We start from the raw sequence: 27,022 nt of genomic DNA, 5'->3' as shown, positions 1-27,022 counted from the left end.
GAACAACTGTAATAATCTGAACAATAAAGATTTAATTTTAAAAAAATCAAGAAAAAAAAAGAAAGAAACAAATATCTGTGTGTACCATTTTACTAATCCTTTACTGTTGTCTATCCCTAGACTCATCATTGTACTTCAAAGCACAATTTACTTTGAAAGCCTAGTGGTCAAGTCATTGCCTGAATTCCAACATGGCTCACAGTATTATTATGAGATAGTCATTATCTACATGGCATTGAGATCTGTTGTTAAAATGTTTCTTTTCCTCTTGGGTTCTAAGACTTGGATGGTGGTAACTATTTACTGTATCTAGAGAAATAAATAAAGAGATGGAAGGCATTTACTATTCTGCTTTGTCTAACTCTCTAAAGTCTTCATTCTCATTGTATGTCTGAATTGAAAGCCATGATTCTGAAAATACATGAGATGAGAATGAGAAGAAACAGAGAGACAAAAGATCTGAAGATGTAAGATTGGATAACCAGGGAACCATGAAAGTTACTAATTTCAAGGCCTAAAGCATGTAAAATTTAAATTGCTATGAATCGACTTACCATATGTTTTCTCTCTTCCTAGGAAGACAGTGCAAGACCTGTTATGCAAGAAATTTGTTATATATGTTAAAACTATATTTAATGTACATGTGAGAACTATGTTAAAGCTCCATCTAAGAATTATCTATCTATATATATATAAAAGCCTAAGTGACCATTACGACCAAAACAACTGGAACGACTGGTCGACCAGTTGCTATGACACACACTGACCACCAGGGGGTAGACGCTCAATGCAGGAGCTGCCCCCTGGTGGTCAGTGCACTCCCACAGCCAACCTCCCTCGGTCCCTCCCCACAGCTGGCTAGCTCTGATCGGCCCAATGGGGGGGCCGGCCAGCCAACCTCCTGCGGCCCCTTTCTCCAGCTGGCCTGGCCCCGATGTTCCCTGATTGGGGCGAGGCCGGCCAGGCTGGCCAGGCCGGGGAACCTCACCCATTCATGAATTTGTGCACCGGGCCTCTAGTGTGTCATAATAGTAGCAAATATCTAAAGAGGCTCACTACTAAATGAGTGAGATTGGGGAAGTCTGTGTAGATTGTTAAGACTAATAAATTTATCTGTTGTTTTTGGTAGAAGAGTTGGTGTTCCTATAGACTTGACTGGGTCAGTGGTCCTCAAGTAGTGATACTATTGGTGGTACCCAGAAAAGACCCGTTGGAATGCTGTTTGGGACAGTTTTCAGAAGTGACTAAGCCATTAAGTCAGTATCTAGTTTAAACTAAATATCCTTACAACCAAGTGTTTTGTTGTTTGTTTCTATGGTAGTGAAAAGTTCTCAGAAGTAAGACATGAAAGATCCATCAGCTCTAGATGACCCTATGAGATTTACTTTAGCTTTAAACGTTTCAGATATGCTGTAATCAAAGGGTACATAAATTACCTCTATGGCATTATTATTCATATATTCTCTAGTAACAGAGAAAGTAGGGGTATTTATTTTCTAAGTTCTGTACTATTGTTTGCTGTTTATTAGAAAGAAAGCATATTAAAAAGAAGGAGATTTTCCTAAACAAATCCACACCAATCTGGTCTTTTCAGTAATTTCCAATGATAATAAAGTTCACAGTAATAGGAAATGCAGACTTTGACAATTGGATATTCTCATTTAATGCAATTCTCTTTCTTATGTGAAATCGTGCACTCAGAGTCATTAACATAATGTCAAAAACTTTTTTTTCTTTGAAATACTAATTCTCTGCTTATTGGGAGTTGAAAGTAAAGCCATTGTGATATTGAAGGGCAATCAAGAACCTATTGATATTATGCATATTTGTAGTTCTATAAAGATAGATTTCAAACACTGTTCAAGAATTGTGTAGAAATTGAACATAGAGATCCTGTTGAAGAATTTCTTTAAAGTTGAGTGATTTGTTGCCCTGGCTGGTGTGGCTCAGTTGGTTGGAGCATCGTTCAGTACACTGAAAGGTTGCAAGTTCAATTCCCAGTCAGGGCACATACCTAGGTTTCTGGTTCAGTCCCTGGTTGGGGCACATAGGAGAGGCAACCAATTGGTGTCTGTTTTTGTTTTTTGTTCTCTCTCTCTCTCTCTCTCTCCATCATTATCTCGAAAATCAATAAAAAACATACTCTGGTGAAGATTACAAAAAAGTTGAGTGACTCATTATACATATTATAAATGAATTCCTTTCAGCCATTTAGCAATTTTGGCTCTTTCCCCATCGTTTCTTAAGGCCATATCTTAATTTTTATGATCATAAAACTGTACTCTGCAAGTACTTTTAAAAAATGTTAATAACTACAGACAAAATAGAAACAGACCCATAGATACAGAGAACTGACTGATGGTTGCCAGAGAGGAGGGTGGTTTGGGGGCAGGGTAAAAAAAGTGAAGGAATTAATAAGTTCTAATTGGTAGTTACAAAATAGTCATGGGGATATAAAGCACAGCATAGGGAATATCGTCAATCATATTGCAATAACTATATATGGTGGCAGGTGGGTACTTGAAATATTAAGGGGATTCACTGTGTAAAGTATATGATTGTCTGTCTACTATGCTGTACACCTGAAACTAATACAAAATAGTGTTGAATGTAAACTGTAGTTGAAAAATAAAATAAAAATAAAAGAAAGCAATAAAAAATATGTTAGTAACTTCAAAGATCAAATTAAAGTGAAACCAGAAGTTAGATCATGTAAAAGAAGAGAGCTACCCTAGGACTTTTTTTTAGTGCCTAAGAATTAAAACCATACTTGACACTTTCTTAATCTTCTATTTCTATTAATTTATGAAACCTGGAACTGGAGGCTTAATGGCATTATTTCCACATTGTAATTATACTAATAAACATCTTTGTCCATGACCTTGGAATTTATAGTGCAGCAGGAAAGATTTATTGATTTATGCTTTGGAAGAAAAATGGGATTATTACATAAGTAGATTGTATATTAAGCACATGTACTTGCAAACCATTTATTTCAGTTAGTTTGAGCTGTAACTTATTTTAGATTTTCTTTAAAAAATAGAGAGGGTTCTTGTTAAATCCAGATTCCTGCAAGATCTTTGTTATATTATTGAGTCAACTACAAAGTAACTATTTTACCTTGAAATGTGCAAAAGGAATCAATAGACCTACAAAACTGCTTTAAAAAATGTTTGAAATCATATTTTTCCTGGTAGCTTGAATATCAATGTATATGACTTTTCTGGGTTTCTTTCTTTCTTTGGTTTTGTTGCAATATTAAAGTCCCTTATAGTTAGAGGGTGTTTGGGTATCTGGTTTTGATTTTTTTTTTTTGTCCCCTGCCCTGACCTCCTATTTGTTTGTCTTGCTTTTTGTAAAGAAGTATTACTTACATGGAATTTTCTTTAGGCTGCCTTTTCTTTCATCTTCATCACCTTTCCCCATGATCTCTGTTTCCTTTTCACTAAAATTTAAGTCTATAAAGATTTTTATTTTTTTGAACTTTTGGTTGTGAAACATCATAGGCCAAGTAAATCTGTACTGTCTACTATGCTTCTCAGTGATATACAAGTCAAATCTCTCCTCTAATTTAACCTTATTCAGCTATGGTTGGCATTTGATCTCTTGATACTTCATCCTTAAATAAAGCTATGATTTAGTCTAAAATATACATTTCAGTCTTAAAACCAGAGTTTTCAAGTATATGTAAACTATTTGGAATTTTGTAAATGACATTCATTTACATTATGCCTCATTTACATTATGCCTCATAAAATATAGAAGTTGATTTTTTTGTTTTGCTTTGTTAATCCTGAACTGAGGATATTTTTCCATTGATTTTTAGAGAGTGGAAGGGAGGGGGGGGGAGGGGGGGAGAGAGAGAGAGAGAGAGAGAGAGAGAGAGAACATCAATGTGAGAGAGACACATCTATTGGTTGCCTCCCACCCATGCCCCAGTTGGGGACAGGATCGAGCCTGCAACTGAGGTACGTGCCCTTGGCCAAATCAAACCCGGGACCCTTCAGTCCGAGGGCTGACACACTATCCATTGAACCAAACTGGCTAGGACTGAAGTTGATTTTTGCCATTGTTAAATGAGAGTAGTTGCTGGAATTAATTTAATTGATAATATGCTAAAAATACTTTACATAGTATAAACATGGAATTTGATAATCTTATGACTTGTATTTCACTGAATCTCATAAACCTCCATTGTGGGCTGTGGTTTCAAAGATTGTGTAAATTTTAGCATTTGCCCTTGCATTAGATAGTCTCAGCACTCTGGTAAGTAATTTGCAGATAGTGTCTCATCTAATCTTTAGAATATTTTTGAGATAAATATTGTTACCCATAAACAAGGAACTTTAGTATAACCTAGAGATGTTTATTGATGGTGATAATAGTAAAATTTTTCTCTATTAGAAAAATTATTTCCTTTGCATGCACTATAAACGTGACCCAAATTGTATATGTTAATTGCAAGCACTCTATGGTTAACTCTGAGAATGCTTTTATTTCTTGTTTCAATGGGCCCATTTTTAAATTAGTAAGTAATACATTACACCTTAAAGGGTAATCAAATATTTACTCTCTGAATATGTTTTCTTTAGTTTTCATTAATCTGAGACTTAGTGGTGGTTTCATTTTAGAAATATGTAATTTAACTGTGATCAATTGTAGTAACCAAGTTTAGAATATTATATTTGTAATGTCATGAGCATAAATATAACCGTTTTAGACTTTAGAGGTAATTATCTAATTATATGTTTATATTTCTGACATGATTGCGTGGCAATGTTTAAATCGTTTTAAAGGTAATTTTACTCCTATGTAGGGCTATTTATTCTAAATCATTAAACCATTCTGTTTATATGAAACATTTAATTAACAAGCTAAAGTTTTATTTGGAAGATTAATATATTTCACTGTTCCATCACTAACTTAACATGCTATTTCAGAAAACACCAGTGTTTACTAATCTTGAAAAATTGTATTTAACTTTAGTATTTTCACAGTTAAATGGTCACCTAATGAATGATTTTGTATGCTTTGATCTTATGGAATTCTGACAAGTATTATTTACTGTGTTTTAATTTAAAAAATAAGGAAGTATTAACCTCTATAAAATTAGAATGCCTGGAACTGTAATGAATAAAACGTACTTGCGTGTTTTGTCTTTTGATAGTGAAAACCTGGCTAAATTCCAAAATGTAGTTAGAGAGGTATCTGTACTCTGCAAGGATTATTGTTAAGAGTACCAACAAGAAAAATCACTATGATGGATGAAACAGGAAACACCTTTATAGTGCTTTTATCTTATTTCAGGAGTAAAGTCAGAGTATCAAAGCAGACCAGAATCATCAAGAGCGCATCTGTGATGGAAATAGAATTCATCTGTTTTTCTGATCTGTGTCCTGTGACACAGAACAGACATAGAGTCCTTGTGGAATTTAGAATCATTGATCTATATAGAATGTGGATTTAGGGCTTCTATGCTGTGTCATGGATAAAAGTCTTAAAAAGAGGCACCTTTAATTATGGAGGGGGTTTGACAAAATCCCCTGAGTCAGATGGATATATATTTAGATGTGATTATCAGATTAAGAAATATTAAGGCCCTTACTGTATATATTCATCATTTGATAAAACATTATAGAATTGATTAATTTCCCATCCTTGTTTAGTAGAGCATATAATCAATTTCACTTACTCCTATTTGATATCCCATATATAAATTTAAACTAAGATTTTGTGATGAAAATTATCTTATGAAAATTGTGGCAATGCATTTTTTGGCTACCTACAATTTATACAAATTCTGTTGAAAATATTGGGAAAATACTGATAAGAAAAATGTATTTCTGTTGCCATTTTGCTATATACTTTTCAAAATTTTAAATATACACTTATATATTTACATGCATCTTAGAAATATATCAATTATATAGATTTAAAATATGTTTTACAATAATGTTATAGTATTTTTAATTTTTATTTCTTAAAAATTTTAATTGATCTTATTGGGGTAACATTAGTTAATTAAACTATATTGGTTTCAGTTATATAATTCTATAATACATCATCTGTATATTGTATTATGTGTTCAACACCCCAACTCAAGGCTTCTTCCATCACCTTTTATCCCCCCTTTATTCTCTTCTACCTCCTCCCACCCTCCTTTCCCTCTGGTGATCACCGTTCTGTTATCTGTGTATATGCGTTTGTGGTTTTGTTTTTTTGGTTTGTTTGTTTTTTTTGCTTAACCACTTCAGCTTTTTCACCCAGCCTCCCAAGCACCCTGCCCTCTGACAGCTGTCAGTCTGTTCTCTGACTCTATGACTCTGTTTCTCTTTTGTTTATTTTGTTCACTAGATTCCACATATAAGTGAAATCATATGGTACTTGTCTTTCTCTGACTGGCTTATTTCACGTAGCATAATACTCTACAGGTCTATGCATGCAGTCGCAAATGGTAAGGTTTCCTTATTTTTATTTTTTTTTATGGCCGAGTAGTATTCTGTTGTGTAAATGTAACGTTGCTTTTTGATCGACTCATCCACTGATGGGACTTGGGCTGCTTCCAATTCTAAATAACACTGCAATGAACATAGGGATGCATATATTCTTTTGAATCAGTGTTTTGGGTTTCTTAAGATACGTATCCAGAAGTGGAATCACTAGATCATAAGGCAGTTCTATTTTTTATTTTTTAAGTTAACTCTATTCCGCTTTCTACTGTGGCTGCACCAATCTACATTTACATCAACAGTGCATGAGGGTTCCCTTTTCTCTACATCCTCTCCAACACTTGTTGTTTGTTGATTTATTGATGATAGCCATTCTGATAGGTGTGAGGTGATATCTTATTGTGATTTTAATTTGCATTTCTCTGATGACTAGTGATGTTGAGCATCTTTTCATATGTTTATTGGTTATCTATATGTCCTCTTGGAGAAGTGTCTATTTAGGTCCTTTCCCATTTTTAATTGGATTGTTTGTTTTTTTGGTGTTGAGTTGTATAAGTTCTTTATGTATTTTAGATATTAACACCTTATCAGATGTATCATTGCGAATATGTTCTCCCATTCAGTGGGTTGTCTTTTCATTTTGTTGATGGTATCCTTTGCTGTGCAAAACCTTTTTAGTTTACTTTAGTCCCACTTGTTAATTTTTTTTGGTTTCCCTTGCTGGAGGAGATACAGGGTTGGGCAAAACTAGGTTTATAATTGTGAATATGCAAAACACAGTTTTTCTTTTATTATTATTGTATTATTTTCCATATGAACAATTATAAACCTACTTTGCCCCACCCTATATATCAGAAAAAACATTGCTACAATAAATATCTGAGATTTTACTGCTTATGTTTTCTTCTAGGATTTTTATGGTTTTGAGCTTGACATTTAAGTCTTTAATTAATTTTGAGTTTATTCTTTTGTATGGTGTAAGAAGATGGTCTAGTTTCATGTTTTTTACGTATCTGTCCAATTTTCCCAACACCATTTATTGAATAGACTATCTTTTCCCCATTGTATGTTCTTGCCTCATTTATCAAATATTAATTGATGATAAAGTCATAGGTTTATTTCTGGGCTCTCTATTATGTTCAGTTGATTTATATGTCTATTTTTATGTCAGCACTATGCTGTTTTGATTACTACAACTTTGTAGTATAGTTTGATATCAGGTAGCATGATAGCCTTGCTAGATAAAGTAGCCTTGGTTGTATGGCCTTGCTTTCTATAACTTTGAATATTTCATGCCAATTCCTTCTAACCTAAATTGTTTCTGTTGAGAAATCAGCTGGTAGGTAACTGTCTTTTTCTAGCTGCTTTTAAGGTTCTCTGTTTGTGCTTAACCTTTGCCATTTTAATTATGATGTGTATTGGTGCGGGCCTCTTTGGGTTCATTTTGTTTGAGACTCTGCATTTCCTGGATTTGTGTGTCTTTTTCCTTCACCAGGTTAGGAAAATTTTTAGTCATTATTTATTCCAGTAGGTTTTTGATCCCTTGTTCTCACTATCTCTTTCTGGTACCCTTATGATGCAGATGTTGTTATGCTTCATGTTGTCCCCATCCCTTAAACTATCCTCATTTTAACAAATTTGTTTTTTTTTTTGCTGCTCTGATTGGGTGTTTTTGTACTACCTTGTCTTCCAAATAGCTGAATTGATTCTCTGCTTTTCCCAGCCTACTTTTTATTCCTTTTAGTGTATTCTTTATTTTATATATTGTATTCTTTATTTTATGTATTGAATTCTTTATTTCCGATGGTTCCTTTTTATGGTTTCTTTGTTCTTTTTTAAGCTGTTGTAGTTCTCACTAAGTTCCTTGAGCATACTTATAACTATTTTTTTTAACTCTATCTGATAAATTGCTTGTCTCCATTTCATTTAGCTCTTTTTCTGGAGATTTCTTCCGTTATTTTTTTGTGGCATGCTTCTTTGTCTCCTCATTTTGGCTGCCTCTTTGTGTTTGTTTCTATGTATTAGGTAGATCTCCTATGTCTTCAAGTCTTGGTAAGGTGGTCTTATGTAGTAGGTGTTCTGTGCGACCCAGTGGGCACAGTCTCCTTGATTACCTGAGCTGGGTGCTCCTGGAATGTTCCTTGTGTGGGTTATGTGGAACTCCTGGTGTGATTGAGTCTTGATTGCTATTGGTCCATTTGTGTATGGAGTTGACCACCAGGCTGGTTTACTATGAGGATCAATGCCAACCACAGTTGAGGTACTGCTGTTCAGGTGCTGGCCACATGAAGCAGAATTCACCTCAGCAGAGTCTGGTGCCTACTGAGATCTCCCTTTGGATATTCCACTTGTGAAGCTATTTGGATCCTGCTCTGATGTTGTATGAAGCTGGCCACTGGGTGTGTTGGTTTTGGGGCCTCTTGGGAGGGACTCTGGAATCTTAGCCACTGGCCATGGGAGTGGGGCCAGCCTTTTTCGTGTCTCCACCTTTCTTACCAGTCTTAATGTGGCTTCTTCTGTAAGTCCTTGGTTATAAGACAGAAAACAAATCTGGTCAATGTCGGATGCTGCCTGTGACTGGTCCTGGGCAACCTGTTTGGAGCTACAAAGTAATCACAGTTTGTAGCTCCCTCTGCTGATCCCAATTGTGTGTGGGAAGGACCAAGATGTGTAACAAAGCTGGCTTTTACCAGCACTGGGCCTGGGGCAGATCAGCTAAAGTCTCAAGGCATCCCGAGATCTGCCTCTGCTTGTCTCCTCCTACTGGCTGCCTTTGTGGTGGGGTGGGGCTCAGGGAGTCATCAGGTTGAGGCTATTATAGTTTATCATAGTTTATGAGGCCCAAACAGACCAAGGTTTGGCTGTGTGAAGGGAGGGCTCTGGACTGTTTGGGTGTGCAATGGAAAAATGCCCCTGGTCCTAGAGCCATAAAATTCATCTGTCCAAGATTCTGCCATGAGCCCAGTCTCACAGGGCAAGGCTGCTGGGAGTTGGGAGAATGGGGCTAGTGAATCTTCCATGAGGGGGAGCTGGTCAGGCTTGTGGGAAGAGGGGGGAGTGAGTGGCCCCTGCCCCAGAGCCACACAACTCAGTTTGTCCTGGATTGTGCTCAGATGTTGGCATGGTGGAGCCACCAATAGTCAAGATGGCAGGGCCAGCAGATCTCTTGTGAGGGGGAGGCACCAGTCAGATTCATGGGAAAGTGGGAGGAATGGCCCCCATCCCAAAGCCATACCACTCAGTTACTGATACCTCCTGAGTGCCCAGACATCTACGCCCTGGCCCAGACAGCTGACTCCTCAGCAGGGTGCAAGCTCCCGAAGAGGGGGTGACAGGGAGCCCAGAGGATAGGGCTATTGCATTCTCCCACGCTGATGCTGAATGGAGGGTAGTGCTCCATGTAAGGAAGATGACATCTGCGGTGTGAGAGAGTGACTCAGAAAACAAGGATCCTGGTGGCTGTCCCTTCAGCTCTCTCTCCAGAGCCACAAATGCCAGTCTCTCCTCATGCAAATCTAGTCTGCTCCACCCTACCTCCACCAGAGCCCAGGGTAATTGGCTGCAAATGAGATTTTATATGTTGGCCCTTTAAGAGGGCACCTCTAGCTGACTTCTGTCTTTCCCTGGTGGGCAGAATCCCGGCTGATTTTCACAGCTAGATGTTATGTGGGTGCCTTTTCCCAGCTCTGGTGCTCTGAGCTGGTGAGCCTGGCTTGGGGTTGAGACCCCATGCTCCACAGGGGGAACCTAGTAGCAGCTGAGATATCCCTCTGGAATCTTAGCCTCTGCCCAGGGGAGTGGGGCCAGCCTTTTTCGTGTCTCCGCCTTTCTTACCAATCTTAATGTGGCTCCTTCTGTAAGTCCTTGGTTAGAAGACTTCTCTTCAGCTAGCCTTCAGTTGGTTATTTAGGTTGATTGCTCTATATTTTAGTTGTAATTTCAGTTTGGTCTTAGGAGAAGGTGGGTGTAGTTTCTGCCTACTCTGCCACAATCTTGGATCCCAGACTATAGTAGTCATTTTCAAAATTTAGAAACATATCATGGCTATTTTAAAATGTTAATAAATATAATTTATTTTTAAGAAGGAATGGAGAAAGAACAAAGGGTTGCTTACATATTTTGTCCCTATTAGATCTTTTATAGTGGAATGCACTAAGTTAAAGTCATTAAAAATCAAATGACTTGCTGTGGTTTTTAATATTTAATTAAAATTCATTTCTCTTATTGGTGGTGCAATATTAAATCAGACTAGAAACTAACTTGCTAAAATATCCATTGATGATTTTATGGCTGTATAAATTCTAGACTACATTCCCAGATACAGGAATAGGATTGTGTGGTAGTCAGGATACCCTGTGTAATATTGCAGTAACAAATTTCAGTGGCCATACAAGTGACTTCTCACACGTCCGTCATACATTCCCATCATGGATCAGCTGTGCTTCTACCTGCACCCTATGAATAAGGCTGGTAGAGTAGCCCATATCTTGGACACTGTGGGTCTCATGGTAAAAGGTCTCTATGTAGGACATTCCTTGTTTCATGTCTTCTAAGAAGTGACATTATTTTACTTCTGCCCACGTTTAATTGGCCAAAGAAATCAGATAGGATAGGAAACACTAATCCTCTTTCCAGAAGAAGCACTACCAGTTATAAATATCCCTGGGACAGCAGCGTATACTTTCTCCTCAGGGACTGGGATAAACATAGTCCACTACAGTAACTAACTTTTTACTTTAATAATATACAGGAAAGATGAAGAATCTGTTTCTCTGACTGGATTTAGTATAACTTTACCTTTTAACATCCGTAGCTTTTATCTCATTTATTAGGAGGGTTGAAAACTGGCACTTTTCTCTCTTGCTCTAGAGTTCTTAGTATAAAAAGAAAAAGATTATTTATTGTGTTTTGCTGTATTTCTTTAAATAAGCTTGAATGTTTTAGAACAAGCATGTCAAACTCCCGGCCCGCTGGCTGCATGCAGCCCACAAGGAATATTTTGCTGCCCAGCCAGTATAACGGTATGTAAGAAATATTTTAATAAAAATTTTGTAACTTAATTTTTACAATATCCTGCTGTACATAATTATTAATAACGGGCTGCAATGCTCGCTAATGACTGATTACTATAATCATGTTGCATTCATTTCCCTTACGCGCCTTATGCAGGCACACCATTTCTCGCCACTAATACTAGCAGCGAATATTTTAGTAGCCGATTGCCATGTTATTATTGGTGTGCACAACAGGAAATATTTCACTTTTGGAGAACAAGAAAAATAGGTTTATTTGCGTTACGCTTATTAATTTGTGCAGTTATTCAGTGTCTGGTAAGTTAATGTTCAAGAAAAAATATTAATTTTTATTAAAATGTTCTATTATTTTATGTTAATGATTACTCATTTATTTCAGCCCTTTGTATTCAGCATGTCTCTATCGAAATAAACCTACGTTTCTATGAAAATTGAAGCTTTTGTTTTTTGTGGCTCACATAAACTTAAATCTTGTTTATTTGGCCCGTATTAGCCGTTGAGTTTGAGATGCTTGTTCTAGAATATGTAGACTGTTAGCCATATTCCATAAAGCATTTTCTAGGCTCCAGAAGCCTTATGCCTGACATTTCAAGGAGTCACCACTAGATGGTGATCTCGCTCATTTAGAAGGCTAGAACAACTGTGTTTTTCTTCAGGTGAATGGGTTTGTTACAGAGGTATCAGAAATGTAAATCAATAACTTTATGGGAAGCTTCTTATAATCAAAATGGTAGTATTTATTGAATATGTATATATACATGTGTGCATACACATTCTCTCTCTCTCTCACAGTAAAATTGCATTTGAAGTAAAGATATAAAATAATGTGTTTTGCTATATTGCTACTTACCAAGCATGTGTGTGTGTGTGTGTGTGTGTGTGTGTGTTCAACTCTTGCTACCCAAACACAGACAAAAGTATTCCTAAGCACACTTTCTCAAGAAATTACATTGAGGCTTGGGTTCATCTTTCTATTCTTTTGTAATACTTTGAATTTGCTAACTGCTTCTGAAACTGGTTATTTTAGATGTGAGCCTTCATCTTTATTTAAAAACCCTCTGTATTACTCAACTTCATTTAAGAATATAATTAATATGGTTGAGAAGGATTAAATGCTATATATTTCACTCAGATATCTTAAAAAATAGCTTTCATAGTTCAGTTATCATGTAATGGCAAAGCTGGTACTCACCCTTTCAGTTATTTAGAAACTTCATTTAATGGTTACTGCTAGTGGTAACTTTTTTCTCACCTTCTTTCTTCAAAATAATCCAACATAATAACCAATTTGTTATTGGTAAAATGTAAAAAAATTTAAACTATAGACCAATCAATGTGGTTCTTTTTAGAAAACAACCACTAACTTCAATTGTAATCAACTTTTTTTGCTCCTAAAATATATTCTTTTCATCATATAATTTTTCTGTAACTCAGAGTTTATGGCTGTCATATGATTCAAATACCTTGTAGGAATTCATATAGCTACTAGTAGAAATAAAAATATATGGCTAGGATGCTGCATTTATATGAATTAAATATTTAATATATACTCTGTTAACAGTGTAGAAGTGAATTTGATTTAATACTCTTCAGCATGCTAAGGAAAACTCTGTTACACCCAGGTCTTTTTAAAAATCCTTTTAATCTAATGTATCACTGAATCTTTATACTCAAAGGTGAGATGTTATTAAACCTTCGTTAGGGTCCAGTTGAAGATGTAAATGAGCTATTGCAGCATGGCCAGGGTGACCTCTTGTATTTATTCTAACTTGGCGGCTATGGTTTGTATATATGATCCCTGAGACAGAGATCAGAGAATGCTGCTCCGCTGCTGGGAATCCTTTGGCAGCTTCCCATGGCTTTCGATGACAATAGTTGGCAAGTAGTTAGCCACAGAGTCCTTCTTTGAACAAAATCTTATACAAAAGCTCATAGAAAACATTAAAGCAGATTCTAGTCAAAAGAATGATGGGGGTTGGGAGTCCACTAACTCAAATGTTCCCTGAAAGATATCTTGATGCAACTCTCTGTGGAGCGCTGTAAAAACATCATTTGCAAGACGAAAAGTCTGGTTTTCTGACCATATCTGGCCTAGTGTTTTCTCCTGCCCCTCTCAGGAGCGCCTGTCCTTCAGCCATGCCCAGTTTGAACTTCTGTGCACGTGCCATTTTATCTGAGAATGCCCTTCACAACACGGACTGTGGAGCTGCTTTTTAAACATCTTATCTTTCTAGATCGAAAATCATTTCAGAAAGGAGCATATTTTTTTGTATTTATTTATTTACATGTCAGGCTGTCTGGTTTTGAACTGGCTGTATATAACCTTGGGCAAGTTACCTGATCTCAGTGCCTCAATTTCCTCATTTGTAAAATGGAAATAATGGTATTACCTCATAGAGTTGTTATGAGGACTAATCATATTAATGTCTGACCTAGATAAGCATTTAGGAAGTTCTAGTTGTTATTATTATTTATGGCTTTGGCATGGGTAGGCATATGATAAATGTATTTTGAATGAACAAACACAGGAGACTCACATCCTATGTTGAGATTAGGTTTTAGGATCAGTGCATAAGGCCAAAATCTTGTATAGTCAAAAGTATCTTTAGGAATCCCTTTGGAAATCTAACAGAGATAGTGGAACTCATTAGTAGAAAAATGATTAAGCCATTGCATTTTTTTTTTGCCCTTTTCAGTCTACCCAATTCAATAAACTGTTTATATTTGCTTTTAGTCCTTTCAAAGGCCTAGGCTGAGCTAAATGAGAGATGCCATATTCTAAACAAATTCAAAACAGCCAGATTTTCTTCCATGTTGGTAGATATTGCCATTTCTTTGGTTGGGCACCAAGGAAGAGGTTGATTTCTTTCAGGGGCCAATGAAAATACATTTTTATATGGAGATACTCTCACTTTCACCTCCTTGTTGGAGTATTGGCAGTCAGTCTCAGAGAAATGTGGGAAGTGAGGGCAACCAGGTTAAACAGCTGGTTTTGTTGTTGCTGTTTGCTTTGTTCCTGTCACCTATTACAGGCTTGCTGTAGATGTTCACAACTGGGAGTTGGACCAGGGCTACTGTATTTGAATTGTTGATTTCTCTTTCAATTCCCTCCCCCTGATTTCTTCTCTTTTATCCCTTTTAGAATAAGTATAATGGGATTCTTTTAAGTCAAATACAACTCTACTTTCATATCTTTGATTAACAAATTTCAGTACTAATTACTGATTCTGTTACTATAACACTAATATAGTGTGTATGGTGTCAGTTCTTTAAGGGTGGCATATTTGGATTAAATTAGACACATCTATGGCTTTTTACATAGTAGCTAAGATTTTCTTCACGGGGCAGTTAGCAACAAGTGCTGATATTATAGAGCTTGATATACTGTTATGATAGTGTGGAAGTCTAATAAATATTTAAAAAGTTGAGGTTATAAGAGACAGCTGAAATTCAAGATCTGCAGGGAAAGTTCAGTGCTATTGTTGCAAATGTATAAAGAAAAGAGACAAAGAGAACTCCATTGCTTTTTGAAAGGTTTTTAAAAAAGCATCAGCCCATACAGGCTTGAATTATATAAAATTCTGTACTGCAATGGCTTGCTATAGAATTCAGTCTTACTTTGCAAATATTTTTTTTTATTTCATTAGTACATTTAATAAATGATGACAGTAATCCCATGTTCATACAGAGAATCTTGAATTGTGCATGCTTTGATTTTTGATGTGGAAATTCTCTTACACCAAAATCCTTATTGGAGTTTATTTTAATATAAGTAGGTAGCAAGCACGAAATACCTTACTGATTTTACCAAGAACTTGATAAATAGATAAAATATTGTTTTCACATTTCAATGAGGATTCCCAGTTAGTGGATTTTATGGGAAATCTGGAGAGCTGATTACTAATGTTGTGGTGCAGGATAAAGAATAAGGGTTTAGATTTAGAAGACCTGGGCTCACATTTTGGCATAAATGCATTTAGTAGTTATATTACCTTGGGAACATTACTTCTGTGATTTTTAGTTTCCCTACAGGTAAAATAGGGAGTTGGCCTAAGCCGGCAGTTGGACATCCCCCGAGGGGTCCTAGACTGCGAGAGGGCGCAGGCCGGGCTGAGGGACCCACCCCCACCCCGTTCCCAGTGCACCGGGCCTCTAGTTATCTATATTTTTTTCAAATTCTTCTTAGACAGTTGTTTTAGGTAGCTCTCAAATGACTTTAAAGCAGCATTTCATTCTAAATCTATTTCTATAACCTAAATCATAGGTTGACTCATTTAAATTATTGCTAGGGAATTCAGAACTTTTTAGACCTCCACATAGCTAGGATTATTAACTATGAAGTTTTTGGGTAGCCTGTAGCTGACGAAGGTCCAACAGAAGAATCTGTATGTGTTCCATCCCCATTGTATTTCTTAGGCATTCACTGAGAGAACTTAGAGGTCAGGTGAGAGCTGATTTTATTACAGCAGCAGCATGATGCTTGTCACCTGCTGCTAGTTTCTGTCTCAGAAGGCCTGTAGGACAGTCAAATGCAGTTTGCTGTATACTCTGAGAAAACATTACTGCCTCAGTACTGCTTACATGCCATGCGTCACAGTACATCTAGCTACCACCTGCCTTTCTGTACTTTTCTGGATATTTTCTAGTTGAGAAGCCTCTCACGACTCTTTATTATCCTCTTTTCTGTTATTTAGAATGTGTTTTAACTATTTCTCCCACTTTACCTCATTATCATCTAACACTCTTAGCCTACCAGAGTTTTGTGGTAAATATGTGTGGTTTAGAAAAATATAGCATTCAGTATATTTTGATCACTTTTATTAGTTTCCTTTTTCTTTCCATTATATTTTACTATTAATCATTTTCACTTAGTTTACTGGGGAGGAATATTGATGGAATATAGGAGAACATTTTCAAAGGAGTATGTGAGAATATGATACCAAAAATCATAAAGCATTAGACAACAAAATCTTACAGCATACTCTGAAATTTGAAAGGTGAATTTTCATTGCTCATCTGCTCCATTGTTTTTGATAATAAAACAATGCTTATAAAAGTAACTTATTTTACCTTTGTTTTTCTTAATTTCCTTTTATCTTTTTCAAGTGTGATAGAAATAGTGATTTTTTTAAAAAATTATATGTTTATATATGTATATGTATAAATGATGATGTAGAAATAATATGGAAACATAAGTGACCACATATAGGTGGGGATTTAAAGAACATTATGCAGTGACACTATACGAGGAAGTATAAGTATTGCATTAATTATATATAGTAAATTTATTTAGCCTCTTATAGTTTATAGGACACTTCCACACCTGTTGTCTTACCAGACATGTGAGTTCTAATTAGGGTTGTCACTCATTTATTCAACCCCCAAAGTGAGTAAGTTATTCAAAGATCTTCAGCTTGCCCTAACTGGTTTGGATCAGTGGATAGAGCGTCAGCCTGCGGACTCAAGGGTCCCAGGTTCGATTCCGGTCAAGGGCATGTACCTTGGTTGCGGGCACATACCCAGTGGGGAGTGTGCGGGAGGCGGCTGATAGATGTTTCTCTCTCATTGATGTTTCTAACTCTCTTTAAAAAAGATCTTCAGTTTCAGTTTTCCTCTCCTTTCCTCTCTGTAAAAAAATCAATGAAATATATATTTTTTTAAAAAGATCTTCAGTTTCAGTTTATAATGTCACCTACCTTCTGCATAGAATTATTATTAGAAAACAATAAAATATAGTGTCCCTAAGGAAAATAACTTAAAATTTCAGAACTTTTAATTCAAGTTATACATATAAAATATAGACTACAAAGACTGAAATATGTTCCTACATTAATTTTACCATCTGTTACTATTTTATATTTATTATAAATTCTCTAGTTGCTTATCTCCCAAATTTTCAAGCTTTGTTGTAAACCATGTTATTCTTTAGTTTTATCCCTAACTTGTTTACCCAATTATAATTTTAACTTTATACTTTCTGTGGCAACCTTTATGGTTTGATCTGCCCAGCAGCTACTCAATTCTTGATTAATATAACTTCTAGTTGTCACATTATAATAGTAGGACTGAAGACAGTGCTATTTCCTTTTCCAACATTAGTTTTACTGTCTTGAGATGTTTTACACACTTTATCACAATTTAGGAACATTAATTCAAAACTTATAGTCAGATAGCAGTAAATTAAAAAAAATATTATAGATGTTTCTTTCCCCCTGACCTAGGAAATGTAGCTTAGTTCTTTATGACAGGTGTGTTGTCTTGCCTTTCATTTTGTATGACTAACTTTTATACCAAATTGAATAAGCCATTAGCTTTTAGTCTGTAGGAATGTGGATCCATAGATATTTCCCATTAGACAAAAGAAAATCTATACCAGCGATATCCCCTGGGGCTCAGTCTTCCTAGCTGGCCTAATGGTCTAAAGCTCTGCTATGCTGTACCCTTATGAGAAAGAACTATGTTGGATGATTTCCTTAACATCCAGAAATATTAGTTGGAGAATTGGCACAGTTTTCAGATAACTTTAACTTTTGTACTATACTACATGTATTAATCAAACATTCTGATTCAGGGAATTCATGTTACAAATTTTATATTTTTGAAACTATTGCAAAACACAAATTATTAACTCTGTATATATATCTTGAGTAGTTTTAAATTAGAGTTTGCTGAAATGAGACATACTATATTTAGGTAGCCATGCTGTTTTCAGAAATTTTGCTTTATTCAAAAAGGATCTCTCCACTGGTGATGGTTGCACAGCTCTGTGAATATACTAAAACCCACTGAATCGCACCATTGAAATGGGTGAGTTTTGTGGTATGTGAATTATATCTCAGGAAAGCTGCTATTTAAAAAAAATTCACTGAACAAATTGTTCTCATAGATACAAATTAATAGAATTTCAAATTGTACTTACAATTTATTTAAAACATCTTTAGTCTTAATAAACATTCAAAACTTTAGAAATATGTAATTATCAGTATATGTGACTTAAAAATAGTTTGTGTTCTTGTTCAATAGTAATACATGTTGTTATAGAAAGTTAAGAAACTATAGATAAGACAAAAAGACTTCAAAATGTCTGGGTCTTTTAAAAATATTTTATTTATTGATATAAGAGAGAGAGAGAGAGAGAGAGAGAGAAGAAGGAGGAGGAGGAGGATGGGGAGAGAGAGAGAAAAAGATCGATTTGTTGTTCCACAACAAATGGAGATGGGATCTGCAACCTTCGTGCGTCAGGACGACACTAGCCAACTGAGCTACCCAGCCAGGGCAATGTGTGGATCTTTAGACTTTCACCTCTACCATGTATTCTGTCTCTAAGCTTTCTCTACACTTAACTACAGTCATGCAACACGTAGACAACCTTTCAGTCAACAGTGGACTGACTGCATGTGTGATGGTGGTCCCATAAGGTCATAATTGAGCCAAAAAATTTCTATCGCTTAGTGACGTGGTAGCCATCATGATGTTGTAGTGCAACACATTACACTCATGTCTGTGGTGATGCTGGTGTAACGAACCTGCACTGCCAGTCGTATAAAAGTATAGTAATACGATTATATATAGTGCACAATACTTGATAATGATTATAAATGACTGTTACTTGTTTATACACTTTATCACAATTTACTATACCATACTTTTTGGGTATTTACTATACCATAGTTTTAATTGTTATTTTAGAGTGTACGCTTTCTACTTGTAAAAAAGTGTGCTGTTAAACAGTATGTTGTGTTACCCTGTCAGCAGCTACACATCTGGTGCTTACCGTGTCTCTTGATGGTGCGCCATTTTCTCTTGTGCTTTATTTGATCTCATGTTGTTTTATAACTTTAGTGTAGACTCAGTGTACAATGTTTATGAAGTCTGCAGTAGTGCACAGTGATGTCCCAGGTCATCACATTCCCTCACCAGTCACTCACCGACTCACCTAGAGCAACTTCCTGTCTTACAAGTTGTATTCATGGTAAGTGCCCTGTATGGGTGTACCATTCTTATACTTTTTATACCCTATTTTTACTGTACTTTCTCTGTGTTTAGATATACAAATACTTACCATTGTGTTACAGTTGTAGTATAGTAACATGCTATACAGGCTGGGAGCCTAGGAGCAGTAGGCGATATCATATTGCCTAGGTGTGTAGTAGGCTGTACCACCTAGGTGTGTGTAACTGCACTCTCTGGTGTTCACACGACAGCAAGATCACCCAATGACACATTTCTCAAAAGGTATCCCTGTCGTTAAGCAGTGCCTGACTGTACTTCCTTGTCATCCACACTTTTCCTGCCTACTTTCATTTGTAGTAAGTGGCTTTTCATGGCCATCTTAGGAAAACAACCAGGTGTAAAAATACCTTTTTATAATAAGAGTTTAGTGAGAGCTTTGGCTTTTTCTCCCTGGACCATGAGAGGTATACATGAAGGTGAGCAACAACATCATTATCTAAAAAGAAATACAATAAATATCTTGCAGAACAGTTTTTGAAATGCAGTCAGTTTGGGATTTTGTTATAAAAATTTACTTTAAAACATTTTGGGTTTAAAGTGAAAACTTGGAATCTTAAATAAATAATATTGTGGCATTGGTTTTTATATAGCTGGACTATTCCTTTGTCTTTTAAAAAAAACTCTTGTTATCCTATTTCGCATTAACTTTCTCACAGCTAAAATTGTTCACAACACAGTTTAAAGATAAATGCAGTATCAGGCTTTGAATTCCTTTTTTTGGTAAATATTAAGACCTGAGTACAAAATGAGGGCTGTATTGTGGATTAAGTGAAATATCTCAAGGCTGTGCTGTTCTGATAACTGAACCTGAAGTGACCTTTCTCAGACACAATTACAGAGCTGTATGTTTTTCCTTTAATTTCATCAGGGGTTTAATTAGTATACAAATAAAACTTCCCTTATCTTCCTTTCTACCTAATTGGCTTGTCTTCGCTTGTATATGAAGTATGTGAAAGTGGGCTGTAATTAGGGTGACCGTGTTAACCTTTTTTCCTCAAATGTACTGTTGCCTAAAGGCCTCAAGGCCTGAAAACAGTGCTTTGGATTATTGCTTTGCAATCACTATGGCTGTCCCACAGGTTTTCTCATGAGCAGAAGGGCTTTGGGTGCTGCAGGTTCCCACTGCTTAACAGGATCTTCATTCTTCTCCCCACTAAATGTTTATTGATTATCTCGCTGTTCCAGGCTCAGCCTCCAACAACTTAATATCAGGTGACAGTCAGGAGAGTTCTCCAAGTAATTAGAGTTGAGCATTGGGGGAACAATTAGGAGCAGAGTTATTAAACTTGATTTATCCTATTCTCTCCTGAACAGTTTCTTGGATATCAGAACATCACACTTTCACAATCTACCCTGGTTGAGAAATTAGTGGCTAACCTGCTGCTTATCATTGTTGCCTTGCTGCCTAGAGGCACACCCTCTTGGTTTCAGTCATTCAGTTGGAAATATTAGAGTCCATAAAGTTTATCATAGGTTTTAATTAGGTAAATCTGAACAGGAGAAAAGCTGAATTAAAAACTGTATGTATATAAAACAGGCATTATATACGATTTAGGTACATATGTGTGATACATACATGCACACAAATGTAAATATATTTTTCTTTCTTGACTACTCAGTGTTAGGATTTTAAAAGAACTACTTTGTCATCAAAAACAAGAAAGGTGAGTATTAGAGAAAAGACATTATTGAATCATTTTTTATGTCTTGGTGTTTTGCATATATCTCTATGGACCCATTGATGTGAATAGCTTCCATTGTGATGTCCCTCAACTCTTTAAAATGAGAATTCTGTGTGTATTTGATAAAAAGTATAATGATTAAAAACAACTTTTATCTCTTCATTTTCACACTAAGGAAGTATGGTCTCTGTTACTTTGTTTATACCACTTTCTGTTCATTTTCTGTAATTTCAGTCTTGGAATAGGCTCTTCAGCTATGCCTCTGAAAGTGAGCTTTAGGAGAGATTGGCAGCTCCCTGCCATTGTCCCTAAAGAGGAAAATGAAAGAAGATTGAGACATGTAGTAGAAATTTTAATTTTATGAGTTATATCTTCTTTGAAAGGGTATCCTAGGATTGTTGAAAAGTCAAGTGTGGTTTTATAATGATTCCAAAGTCATGGGTTCACTCAGATTGGACCAGCGAGCTTCTATTATGTACAAGGTTGGAGACAATGTCCTGAATACCCCTCACAAATACACACCTCTAGCATGAGTTACTGAGCAAAAGAATTTGAAAGGATTTGCACAAATCTATTATTTCTGTTGGAAAAAGAATTCAAGCTTTATGTGTAACTGACTGGTGGTGGATCATTAGTTTTATCTTCATACCTGAAAAATGCCATTTTTAAAATCTGAGATATGTCAGAAATACTGGCTTTAAAATGACTCAAATATGGGTTTTATTATTATTATTTTAATGAAGAAATCACATGATGCTTCATTGCCTTTAACTATCTTAACTTTGGCACAAAATAAGTAGGTTTTCTTATGGCTTTTAAAATTTGTTTCTTGTCTTTTTGAAGTTGGTTTGAATCTGACTATTTCTATAGTAGGATGGTCTTAAAGATCTGTTATACTAAAGATTTAAAGTAAATTATAATATTTCACAGTTTACTTATTTTTAATTTTTTACATATTTGTCTGATAGCAACTTGACTATTTGAAATGTGAAATACAAAATTTAAAAATTTAACATTTTAAAGTACCTGATTTGATGGATGATTGCTTTCATTCACTAATATTTAGAGTGAATTCATTGTGTGAGCTCCAGCTTGAGTTTTTTATACTACCTATTGTGAACGCACTAAAAGAATATTATTAGGAGAGTTTCAAACATGAAATTATTTCATTTTGGTTATTCTTTACTGGATATTTGAAGCATAGTTGTGACTGAGCAAGAAGAAAAAAAATTATGGGTATGCAGTCAGTTATTCAGCTCATTGTCCGACAAATTTAAATGAAAAACTGTTTGATAAGCTTATATTTTTGAAATTTCACAGGCAAAGGAGTGAGCAGATTTTTTTAGAGCTAAGTCTTAGCTCTTAAGTCTTAGCTGCTAAGAGATACTCTGGTACCTATACTATTTTACATCCTAGAATTTAAATGAGCTCTAGAAAGTGCTCCTTTAAATTGCGAGTTTCTCATTCTAAAACTTCTAGCCCTAAAGTCAAGATAAAGTTGTATTCTTGCATCTTGAAATTTTTATGCTAAGAGAATGTTTCAGATTAAAGCAAATAGCAAATAGCAATGAACAGATTTTATACTTCTGCGACTATTAGAATATTTATGGAATATAAATAATTCCAACTGCAAGTATTACTTATACCTTTCTCTGTTGAAACATGTTGATCACATTGTGTTGCTATTCTGAACATGAGAGTTACTTATAGGAAGTAAGTGAATTGTATTTTGGAGTTCAATTTGTCCACTGACATGTCTATAGCAACTGTTGTAGATAGATTTGGAAAGACAGTAGTGGTATTTTTAAATACTGGGTTCCCTTTTCTCTTCTAGGTGTCATAATCCCCCTTCCTCTCAATCATATGCATACTTTGGGCATATGATAGTTCTGGTTTTAAATAGACTCTAAATTTCATGTGCTTCCCCCCCTCTTTATTTTTCATCATTAAAAGAAAATGCAACTGGAGGTTTTTATAAGCAGATCTTTTTTAGTAAGAATAAAATGTATTTGCTTTGCAGTATTTTAAAAAATAAAATAGAGTTGTGTTTTGTAGCTAAACATTTTTCAAAATCTTATTGGTTCTATCATTTCTAATTAGTAAGTATGTAAAATTTTTGCAGAAAATTTGTTAAGCCTTGATGTGTAATGACCCAAGTCTACTTCTCAGTCAGTCTGTACTCTTCTTTGTTTAATAGCCTATGGCATAAATTGAAGTTAATTATCAGGGCTGACAAGTAACTCTGTTTTCTGTCTGCTTGCAGAGTCTCTCCGAGGCAAAGATGGAGCTGAGAAGAAAAGATCAATCTCTGCGTCAGCTCAATAGACATCTTACCCAGCTGGAGCAGGACAAGCGTCGACTGGAGGAGAACATCCACGATGCCGAGAGTGCCCTCCGCATGGCAGCCAAGTGAGCATTTGGACCTTGGGGAGATCACTTAAAACAGACAAAAGATCAATTCTTACTTTCATGCTCCGGGTTTTAGCCCTGGATAATACAGTGTTAGAAAACAAAAGTACAGCTGTCTCTCTTTGAAATTCTCTGATATATCCCCAGAAAAGAAAACTCTTCACTCAACATTCTAAATGTATACTTTATTGAGAAACTTCAGAAAAGTATAAGTGTCTATGTAACATCTAATGAGGTGTATTTGGGGCTCTGTTGAAATGTTATGTTTGAAACCATGCTTTTATTAATAAGAAATGTCTCTTTATTTAAAAGTTTTGCAGAGTTTCTTCTATTACATATTCCTAACCCCTTCTTGTCCCACTTATTTCCAAATTTTGCTCTGCATATATTATAATATACTAATATTGCAAGTAATATTTCCATAAAAATGTTAGTATACAATCAACATGTATATCATAGCATCTTTCTAAGTGCACTAAAAACATATTGATTATTGAAAAGTCATTTAATTTTATAGCTGTCTATTCTGATATGTTAAATAGAAAAAATATACAGTTTTCAGAGAGAGCAACTATGTAAATGTGATGGGAGTGTTTTTCTTTTACCAGGTAATCAAGTTGACATACACCATGAAGTTCAAATTGAACAGTTCTCTTGGGCATTTTTATTTGTTCCCCACATTAAATTACATGGAGTACTTTAAGACAGTCCTTTGTACAACAGCATGGCTTAAAGAAAATCTATTTATGGATTAAAGAAACGTCTAATTTTAATAAAATAAGTGTTTTCTAAATTTGAAATTCTGGATTCCTATACTTACAAAAATGTTTATATTAATTAAACATTTTTTGAGACAAACTCTCTTGTTAAATGCTTATCATGAAATATGAATATAGTCTGTGAACTAAATCATAGGATGGAGAATCTGCAATCTTAGGATATCCACAGCTTTGCCAGTGAGCTTGGGAAATTGCTCATACATAATGAAAAAATCAGTTTACCAAGGCCAAAATGTGGCATGTTTGAAAAATATAAAGCTGTATAACATTGCATCACTGTATTAGGTGTATACAATTGTCATAGAAAAAAATATAAATTTGACTAAATCGGGTTTTTGTTTTCATTGTTCAGTGGTAAGTTTCCTCAGGCCAAATGAGAAGGTGATTTCTAGTGTGCTTTATAGTTCTGAAAATTCTGAGATTAAGGAAAACAAGGTTATAAAACCTTCAGATTCATATTATATCAAAACATTGCTGCTAATTCAAGAATTTGGCTTGTCTGTGAAATTTGAAGAGCTAATACATTGATTGCTTCCGGTTTTCAATCTATAATTTAACATTACATTTTTGTCTTTAGCATTTTCATCCAAACTTCTTACTTAATTATTAAGGCCAAATTCAATATGTAAAGCCAGTAGAAGAAATTAGTAACTTTGCCTAGTTCTAGTCAAGGTCATAGACAGTTTTTGTGCATTTATTATAGCACAAAAAGACTACAGAAGGAAAATATTATTTTGCATAGTATGGCCATTTATAATATATCCCTACCACTAATATTTAAAAATTTTTTTAATTATAAATAAAAAGAGTAAAAGTTTATCCTTTTCAGTACATTTTAATTCATTAAATAACCATGATTTTATTTTTCTTTCCTTTTCACTTCTTTAACTTAGAAGATGCCCTTAAGATTTTTTCCCCTCCTCTAATCTATGATAGGCAATATGATTGAAGGTAAGAGTTAAATATGGGGAAAAAAAGATTTAACTGTGGAGATATACCAGTGAGTATAGTTAGGTTTTATGCTTTTAGAAGGAGTACAATGATAACTAACCTTTATTTTTCAACAATAGCAACTTATGTTAAAAATGTATAACATTTGTAGTAAGGTATGGGTTTTACTAACATCTAATCTTTGTTTCTTTCTAGAGACAAAGATTGTGTTGCCAGTCATATGAGAACAGTAGAAAATATGCTTCATAAGGTATTGTAATTTTTCTTAAATATTGTTCAACTTGTATTATGACACAGTTCTCCTAATCATTATTTTTATTAAGTGCAGACCACTTTAATTCATCTTGTACTTTCTTTAAAAATAAGTGAGCAAAAGGTCCTTTCAAATGAATGAAAATTTGTATTATACAGTGCTACATTGCATAACTTTTTCAGAATTCACGTCGTGAACATGATAAAACTATGAAAATAGCGGTTTCCCCAAACTGATATAATTGCACTTGAATTATTTGTGGTCTTTGCTGAATGAACCAGAGGTCATTAAGATTCTTACATGTCTCATAATCATAAAATGTTTGACCACACTGTCTAACCTCTCACCACTCTTAAACCTACTATCCTATACATGTATATATAGACAGAGACATAATGTATTGTATTTGGCAATACTCATATATCTTAGCTAGGCAGTAATGTTTTCCAAGTTGTAATTTATGTTCTTACAGGAATGTTTTTTAAAGTAGAAATTTAATATATCTAATAATGCTACATTCTTAAATTCGATTACTTCTATATGGTAAATTGACTTTTCATTTGCAATGATGAGCAGCATTATAAAGATACTATGTTATTACTAAAAACAATATATTAACTGGCTGTGTATTTTATTAGCACTTCAAATTCAGAGATGATGTATTCACTATTTCACTATTTTAAAAATAGAGAAATGTTATGTATGTGTTTCTGTTATTGTCTAATTGACAATTTGTTGAAAACATAAATACCTAGTACTTTTAAGATAAATGTAATTTATGAATGAATCATATTTAGAATAATATTGTCAATCAAATTTATTATATAGTATAATTTAAGGAAATATTTAATAAATAGTAGCAAACTAATATTTAATATATTTTAACATTATGGAAACATTGGGCCTCCATATTCTTTTATATTGAAAATGACTCACATTATTTTATATCACTAAAGCATTTGGAAAAAACATCTAATATTCTAAAAGCTATTTTTTAAAATAATAGTTGTTTGAAATTATGATTTCTCCCCTCTAATCTCTCATTTTAAAAAGTTTACACAGTCAGTATAGTTTAAATATGGTCACAGCAAACTCATGTGCTGGAAATCTGAAATTTAGATTTGTAGGAAAAGAGACATTTTTGGTTAGATATTTTTTGTACCATGGGTAGGAGAAATCAATTATGTCATGTATATATGGCATACCTTTTTGTATGGTTATTGTTACTTTTGACATCCAATTGTTTGTTCTTTTTCCCAGCTAGAAGAAAAATGTGTTGAATAGCAGCTATCTTAGGCAATGAATATTAACACCAGAGAAAAACTATCATCAATAATATCTAATCTAATAAAAGACAAACATGCAAATTGACCATACCTTTGCTATGCCTTAAGCCACGCCCACCAGCCAATCAGAGCAACTGTATGCAAATTAACCCAACCAAGATGGCGGC

General features: G+C 34.8%; 1 protein-coding gene across 1 annotated transcript in view; it reads left to right on the top strand.

Annotated features, from left to right (window-relative positions):
• The window catches only part of CCDC171 (coiled-coil domain containing 171), a 250,803-nt gene that overhangs the window by 139,219 nt on the left and 84,562 nt on the right, over nucleotides 1-27,022 (top strand). Inside the window, exons 22-23 of the mRNA XM_014542370.1 lie at nucleotides 23,441-23,586; nucleotides 25,512-25,566. Coding sequence (XP_014397856.1) covers nucleotides 23,441-23,586; nucleotides 25,512-25,566 — 201 coding nt within the window. The remainder of the gene's footprint in view (nucleotides 1-23,440; nucleotides 23,587-25,511; nucleotides 25,567-27,022) is intronic.

The sequence above is a fragment of the Myotis brandtii genome, unplaced genomic scaffold, assembly GCF_000412655.1.
Source record: "Myotis brandtii unplaced genomic scaffold, ASM41265v1 scaffold30, whole genome shotgun sequence".
NCBI classification, from domain to species: Eukaryota; Metazoa; Chordata; class Mammalia; order Chiroptera; family Vespertilionidae; genus Myotis; species Myotis brandtii.
Note: the sequence above shows the minus strand (reverse complement) of the source record. Positions and strands in the feature narration are given on the sequence as shown.